General features: G+C 36.3%; 1 protein-coding gene across 1 annotated transcript; it reads right to left on the bottom strand.

The window, feature by feature from the left end:
- Positions 1 to 6294: 6294 nt before the first annotated feature.
- LOC108763696 (uncharacterized) lies at positions 6295 to 8274 on the bottom strand. The gene has a single exon (XM_018511541.1). The coding sequence runs from the start codon at positions 8272 to 8274 to the stop codon at positions 6295 to 6297; it is 1980 nt and encodes a 659-aa protein (XP_018367043.1).
- Positions 8275 to 8656: the final 382 nt, after the last annotated feature.

Raw genomic sequence — 8656 nt, 5'->3', positions numbered from 1 at the left:
AGGTCTTGTATCACAATGTCGGCTAAGATGGGTGATAATGGAGAACCCATAGGCATGCCAAAAATCTGTTTGAAATAACAATTATCGAATTTAAAGTAAGTCGAATTAAAGATCAAGGAGATGCCTTTTATAAATTCATTTTTCGGAATTTTAGTTTTGATGGAGATGGAATTCCATCTTGTTTCAATGCTATTTATGACTAAATTTTCAGGAATGTTAGTATACATCGAAACAATATCGAAGGATACTAATTTATATTCCTCATTAATTGACATCCCATTGATGCTATTTATTAAATCAAAGCTATTTTTTACATAGCTAAAATTATTTTTTAGACTTTTGTCAATAATATTTTTTAAAAAAAGAGCAAGATTATAAAATGGACTGTTAATGCAGCTAACAATTATCCTCAAAGGATTGCCCTCCTTATGAATCTATTATTTAATCCAATATAATACTGAAGAAGGTCCAATTTAGGACCGAAACGTCTATTAATGTAAATAATCAAAAAAATATATATATATAATTTTTAAGCCATTTAGAATTGGCGTTCGTGGTTCATGCCTTTTAAATAATTTATTTTGTTTATATTCTCACCACGTTTTTGACCTCATATTATTACATATATAGTGTATATTAGTAATTCAAGATTGAATTATTTAAAAAGCAACGAAAATCCAGCTTCGACCGTAATAGGCATTTTAAATTTCGAGTATTGATTGTGTTTCTCACATATATATGTATGTGTCCTAATTTGGATAATAGATTTGTATTTGACAGATAAAAATACATCTGAAATGACTATTCATGTTCATGCAAAAAAAAAAGTATTGGACAGTATTAGAAAATTCGATTTAGAGTCTATTTGTCATCTATACAATATCGATATTCTGCATTCAATAATGCCCTTCAAATCGATTTTGATAGAAACGAACGGATAAATTTTCGCTGCAAACAAATTCGATACGCCCACTCGATACTCTCTGGAAGCATCCCTGGATGCAACGGAGATTAGCGGTAACACGGATTTGTAGCAATATTGAGTAAATTCGCTATCGATGTCAGAGGAGCAAGCGCAGGAGAAGGCTGGCGAGGGATGGAAGAACTGAATCTAGAGGGTAAAGGCCGTAAACATAGGGACGTAACTCGTATGCTGGACATGTTCGACCTGCACGACCTGTACGACTTCTGTTAAAGGGACGCGCCCAAACCCTGCACGGCACGTACACGATGATATTTGGTGATCCTTGGTGCACACACACGGCACGAGCGGTCAGTCAGAGAGCTCGTTCGCGCGTGTTAGGGATGTCACTTATGCCACTCACGAATGCAGAGTCGACAGCTATTGGCGGGGGTACGCGCAGCAAATATTGCTGAAAGAGAAAGAGCTTTGGGCATTAGTTCTGCGCGATTGAATATAAAGTCTGTTTAACAAGTAAGAGAATACGCGAACGGATCTTATCGTCTAATACACTGATTTGCATAACAAGAAGTTCGCTATTAAGAGATATATACTTGAGGTTTCTAAGAAAGAACGTATAAATCATTCTCACAGACATATGTAAATAAAGGATAACGTGTTTATATACGTTTATATATGCATGTAAGGTAAATGAATTACATCGCGTTCTGCGCAATGCGAAGGACGCGAACGAAAATGGATAAAAGGTAAGATATTCGTATAAATCACAAGTGAAGTATATGCGGGTATCCTCGACGAGCATGAACGAATGGCGTTGTAATGCAGCGCGCGCTCACAATATTGCATAATTAATTATACCCTAGAGCTCATTACTTCCCGTATCTAATAACATGTCTACCCAGCACGTGCAACAACCCGCGCATTCTCCACGTGACTTGTCCGTTACACGGCTGCGTCGCGTCGTCGTTGTCGTCATATGGTGAATATACACTTGCCAGATAGTCTGCGAAGCGAATCATGGGTACAACCCCTCTGCTTACGTAGTAACGATCGTTTTCAGCGATGTGGTGGTCTTCATCGATATCGCTGGTGTTACTCGCGCCGGACATTGCTCGTATCACGTGTGCGTACGGCTTTATTCAAGGCTTATCTTTGTATTTATATGTGTGCGTATAAGCGTCTGCGTATGTGCGTGTGTAGGCAATTTTCAGCGATGCATGTTCTTGTGAGCATCAATTGAGGACCTTGGTACAAGAGGCTCCAATCCTCCTAGTATGTACGCATTTTCGTCACTGTCTCCTATTTTGAAATCTACAATCTGCAAAGTCCTAGGTAAGTTTGCATGCAAGATGGTCTAGATAATTCTCGGTTCAAGTACAATACAATAGTTATCATGCATTTGATTTATTCTGTCGTATTAATATAAAAATTTTATTGGCCAGGAAGAGAGAGAAATGGAATAGATCTGAATAGATCCGATTATATCTCATCAGGTTTGAACCACTCAGATCTGATTTGATCAAAATATTGATCTTATCTAATCGGATCGAATTAGACATGATGAGATCTAATTCGATCCTTGAATAGATATAATCAGATCTGAGCTCAGAAAAAATTTTTCATATAATATTAATTAATTCAACTTTATTGCTAAAATAAGTATTATAGATTAACATCGTATTTCACAATACTCGCAACAAAATTATAATTAAAAAAATGTTTCCCCGTTTGAATTCGGAAATTAATTTTACGGGAAGAATGAAATTTTTATAAGTTTCGCAACGAGAAGTGCTCAGATTTGGTAAGATCTGACGTAACATCTGCTTATAAGTTAGGAGATCTGATGTGATCAGATAACGATGTGGATGTCCACTAAGGAGGCCTGACACGAAGCTTTGTGGTCGGCCGCAGCGTTTCGTTCTGATTCCACACTACTAGACTCATCAGTAAAGCGATGTAGTGTGGGACTTGCCTTAGACGCCTGGAATGAATCCAGAACGATGTTTCTATTTAAAAGGAATTCGCGTGGTACTCACGTGAACCGAGTGAGTCCCGTGGACCTCTAGTGGCGAGTCGTCACAATGTACTATTAGATCGAAAGAGATCTGATTGAATCTACTATTTAATATTAACCAACAGCAATGGTCAGATCTAGTGAGATCGGATTATAGCTTAGCATGAGTGGTTGGATCTGATCAGGGCTCTAACATTTATGACAGTTAGTTTTAATTAAATTTCGAACCAACATGTGCCGTCAGATTTCCTATTAATTTTAATTTCAAATTTTAATTTATGACGACCACTACTATGTTTTTACAATACTGACGATGGTTTAAATTGTTACGATCGCAGCAGTTATGCGGTAAGTGATTTTTATTTGTGAAAAAGTATATTCTCAGTATACATTTTTCTTCCGGCGTGCTAGAATTAATTCAGGATGAAATCAATTTAGTTGGGCACTCATCATCTTCCACCCACTCAGCTTTGTGGCACGACACTAAGACGTTGAAGATGGACACGACTCGCTGCATCTCTGACTGCAATTGAATTGTTTTTTCTATGACACTCGCTGAATTTTTATGTAATTATTGCTTGCTGAAGATGGCTCAAATCTGAACCCAAACGTACATATTTTATTGAATTGTTAAAATTGTGCAATCGAATTCCAGCGCTGACTCCTATGGCCTTTTGTTTCACTGTCCTTATTACTAATTGTTAATTAAAAGAGTCTCGAATAATTAAATATCTTTATTATTTAATTATTATTCATTAGTTATTGTTCAAAATAATATATATTTTCATTAATTAAATACCGCATAATACCTACCTAATTAAATTATTAATATCTATTTTATTTGTAATATAAACGTAAAATTAAGATTTTGAAATTTTTCACTTTTTCATAATAAAATACATTTTTACATAGATTAAATTTAACAAGAACAGAACAAAATATACGTAGGGTAGGTAGTCCAACAGTGAACCCGTAATACATTATGAACCATTGCGATATTTCGTAAATGGAACGTTACCAAATCGTGCTGTTATAATGCAGCGACTCGCATTTGAACCCCTAATCGGCTCCTCTGTCGACTGGCAGATCACGCCAAGAATGACCATGTAATATCACATTTAAAAATTTTTGAGTTGCAAAAAAGTTGCAAAAAATATACCTATTATTTTTTTCATTGTGCAATAGTTTTATATGCACATTTGGCTTTATTATTCTGTAAGCAACTTTTTTCTGTTGTATTATTTTACCACATTATTTTGAAGATTATTATGGAAAAGATTAAGTGGTCTACAATGAATAATTTTAATGTAGTGAACAATGAACCATGGTTCATTGTAGACCACATAAACTTTTTTATAATAACCTTCAAAATAATAATTCATTGTGGTAATTATTTAGAATACGGCCCCTTCCCCCATCTAAAATCTTAATAAAAATATACTTAATAATAAGATTGGAAATAAGACCATTTATGTTCGAAACATTACTTTAAATACGAAGCGCCACTACGGTCTGAATGTTAAGATGTTGAACTATTATATATATGGGGCATTCTCCGCGTGTCGGAGTCCCCTTCTGCGCGCCCATTTCAGTTTTTGACAGAATTCAACCAACCAGGGCTTAAAATTTTCGTTGGAGTGTCTACTTTTTAATAGCGTGTGGCCTTTTGTGAAAATTCAAAATGGCGGACTGGTGCAGCGCCGAGAATGAAAAAAGTATAAAAAATGAAGTATATACCTTTAAAAAAAATGCAGAAGTGACACTTAATTCGGATGATACTGTATACTGAGGAGTTTTCGTTGCTGGTTCCGATTCTGAAGTCGAAATTGAGAAATTCAAAATGGCGGTATAGTTAAAAAATTCGAGTTCTATTTTGAAATTTTCACTTACTTCATAATTGAAATGGGAATATGATATTTTTACAAAATTTTTTAATTGATGAGTTTGTGGAAATGTCCAACTAAGGAGGCCTAACTCGAAGCTTTGTGGTCGGCCGCAGCGTTTCGTCCTGGTCCCACACTACTAGACTCATCAGTAAAGCCTGCGGCACACGATGCTTGTTTTCCTACTGGATTGCTAGCTGAATTAGAATCTTACCATCGTATTGGCTGTGATACTGGGCACTGACAGCATCGCAGCCAATACGGTACGTCAGTGAGCGGCTCTTGTTTCTCGTAAGCAAAGTAGGACGCGGCGAATTTAAAGGCTCAACAATTCATGCAAAATCGTATACTGCAGCTTGATTTCTCACTTGATTTTTCTCTTTAGTTTTTGTCTTCATTTTTCGCCTTAATATTTTATCTGTCAATTTTTCAATTAGAAATTTCCAAACAGAATTCGTGAATGTAGATATCTATTTCCCAACTGACTAGAAAAATTTTACAATGCCTTCCAGTAGTCGAGTAGACAGATGCGCAAATCCGTTTTCTGTACCGGGGGGAAAAAGGTCATATCGGCAAAGATTTACGCCGTATATCAAAAACAATCACCAGCAACCTCGAAAACTCATGAGTATACAGTATCATCCGAATGAAGTGTCAATTCTGCATTTTTTTTAAAGATATATACTTCATTTTTTCATTCTTGGCGTTGCACCAGTCCGCCATTTTGAATTTTCACAAAAGGCCACACGCCATTAAAAAGTAGACACTCCAAGGAAAATTTTAAGCCCTGGTTGGTTGAATTCTGTCAAAAAATGAAATTGGCAGAAGGGGACTCCGACACGCGGAGAATGCCCCATATATATTCATATTAAATGAATTAATTTCAGAAATTATAGTTGCATGCCGATATGATTGTCAGACTTCAACCCAATCACTCCGAAATATTAATAATCCCTCCAAAATTTCTCAAAGGACCCCGCACTATCCTTATGGGAAATGGGGTTCCGCGGATTTGGCTCTACCTTTGCCAATTTCTTGTTTAAGCCATACTGATGAAAAGTTCTCATGGTCGCAACTTAATCCTATGAGCCATTTTCAATGTAGAGTCGCTCGAATGTCTGTAATAGTACGATTTTCTATACATCCTAGGTAACAAGATGATGTCAAATGACATCTTAATAACAAGGCGAAATAAGCCGATGTCAATAGAGAGAGGCTTGTGTGTGTGTGTGTGTGTGTCGTAGCAGAGATAAGGACCCTACGGTTCGTCACTCCCATAGTATTTAACGACTCCAAACCCTCTTTGCTGTGTGTGTATTCGCGCGTGTGTGTGTTTATGGAGGGGTGAAGGTTTCAATATTCAATAGTATGATTTAGAGATTTTAAATATCCCATTTATAATGTAATAAATGTTTATTACAGTATGTATTTCATACTATAAAAAATGATTATTATGTTGCAATCGGGGTTTTCCCTCAATTTTCAATTTCAATTACTTCGAATCCTTCATTTAAGTTATCCTGCATTAATCTGTTATCAGCATCCAGTATTACCTGTGTTAATCTTGTCCATGGATACTTAATATCATTGAGATGTCTTGTATGTCCCAAATACCAAAGTACACTTGCTACATGTGCATAAGATCCGAGAGTCCTACCACCAGATTTGCAAGTACAATAGTATCCAAGAATGGGAGTAATACTATTTTCATATTCTTCATTATCATCATTATCATCATCTTCATTCCTGATATTAAAAGCTACAAATATTTGATGCTTCGCAGCATTTGTGAATCTCGAAAATAAGCGGATCCTTAGAAAACCTGGTTCGTTAATGTTTTCATCTACTTGAAGCTGTTCACTTTCGTCTCTCTGTAACTTTTCCTGTATATAAGATGATGCTAGATTTATCTGGTATACACCAACTGTTAGATCTCTTAGATACTCCAATGTTAAATGTGGAAATGACAGTAAATGATTTTGTCGTAATGGCCTCCATTGCGCATGTCTTCTGCACAAACCTTCACCTTCGACTCTAGCTTGTACTACATTAATTTCCTTAAACCTATGCAGCAACGTTCTAGCAAATTCCACTGTAGCATTATCCATTGTTATTGGGCCATGATAGCGATTGATTATTGCACCTGCTATATGATAGAAATCACGAAGATTGATTGCATGAGGCATAATAATAGTTCCACCAAAGAATTTAAAAATAGATTTGATATGGCCATTACGAGCTTCAACAATCCATCTTGTTTTAGTGACCAATCGAGCTTCATTAGCTTCATCTGTGGAAAATTGGCGTTCATTTCGTTTCAACAAAGGCGGCATCCGATAATCGAAACCTAATCTATGAAGTATCGGAATAGCATCTCTGAATCCTCTATCGACAATAAAAATATCTTCCTCTTCAAACCATTCCCTCATTAGACCAACATCTCGTTCAAATTCGTTTCGCAGAATTGCGGCATCATTATTTCGAGAATCTGAGAAATATGGTCCAAAAATATGAAGAATATATCCATCTGGAGCAACGATTAAAAGAGGCTTCAGTAAGTGACGTCCTTTGTGGAAACAATAAGATTGACGTAAAGCTCTAAAGTTACTACTTTTTTGGATATCAGCATATGTACCATCAGGATATACAATTGCCTTACGGTATTCAGGATTTGCATTGTATAATTCGTTTGCGAAATCAGATACATGCAGCCGTATGTATTCTTCCCTCGTTATTGCTTGAAACCCTATATTTTGTGGTACAAATCGTCGCATTAAGGATTTGCGTACATTGCCAATGGCAAGGCTTGTGCTTTGTCTGGAAGGATAGTTAAATATAAAACGTAGAAATTCATCGGATAATCCTTGTCGCAATTTACATAAAAAAGCTATGAGGTCTTTTCTTGTAATATTTCGAATTTGAGTATCATCAACAACAGGATCACAAAATTCAAACAAATCCCTGAATTGTTCTTTTGTTATAGGAGCTATTGATTTGAACTCTTTGTCAGAAAAATTATTTTCATGACTATACTTTCTCTCTGAGCCGTTGTTAGCTACATTTCGTAGACATTGTAAGAAAGGTAACAACTGAGTACCCTTGATGATATAAGGACGGTTAACGAATTGTAAACCTAACAGTAAGTACGGAAAAATGTACCCCTCATCATCTAAATGTACTTGACAACATCTAACTTCTTCAGGGATGTAAATATTTCTGATAACGAATACATTTACTCTACTTGAAACAGAGAGTCTGTGAAGATTATTAGCTGCATTACAAAATAAACATGTTTTCCACGATGTCTGTGCTAAGACGTTCAGTCTTAAGCACTCTGGATTCAGTTCTACTTGTCGTATCTCTTCAATAATTGATCGATTGCAGTTACTACAGATACGAGTGTTTTCATCCACATTTACATCTGGAAGATTTCTTGTATCTCGTCTGAAAGTCATAATTTCAACTTTAACCAAGTTATCTTCTCGATTAATGCGAACAGATTGCTGTGCTTCACAGACAGAGTTGCACACATAACAATTAAAGCGGATTCGAAATGCCATAGCAGAAGAGTCCTCGAGGAGAAAAGTGTATTGGAACGGCGAGTCCGAGAGAGGTGAGACGTTTTCCGTAGAAAGCGCAAATAGATAACAATGGGTTCGACGAGAGTCTCGTATCATACGAGGTACAAGAGAGCGAGACGTTAGCGTATCAAAAGTGACGAGTGACGGTCGGCTGTAAAGAGTTCAGGATGAGTGAAAACGAAAGAGTTTGATTAGATCGTTAGATGATAATTCTAATTCGGACGTATAGCGTGAGTCTCGCGAGGTCTTAACCAGT

This window comes from Trachymyrmex cornetzi, unplaced genomic scaffold, assembly GCF_001594075.2.
Source record: "Trachymyrmex cornetzi isolate Tcor2-1 unplaced genomic scaffold, Tcor1.1 scaffold379, whole genome shotgun sequence".
Lineage (NCBI taxonomy): Eukaryota > Metazoa > Arthropoda > Insecta > Hymenoptera > Formicidae > Trachymyrmex > Trachymyrmex cornetzi.
This window is presented reverse-complemented; position numbering and strand designations above follow the sequence as displayed.

Coding starts and splice junctions, on each gene's coding strand:
- LOC108763696 (XM_018511541.1), bottom strand. CDS start 8,274: ATGACTTTCAGACGAGATACAAGAAATCTTCCAGATGTAAATGTGGAT.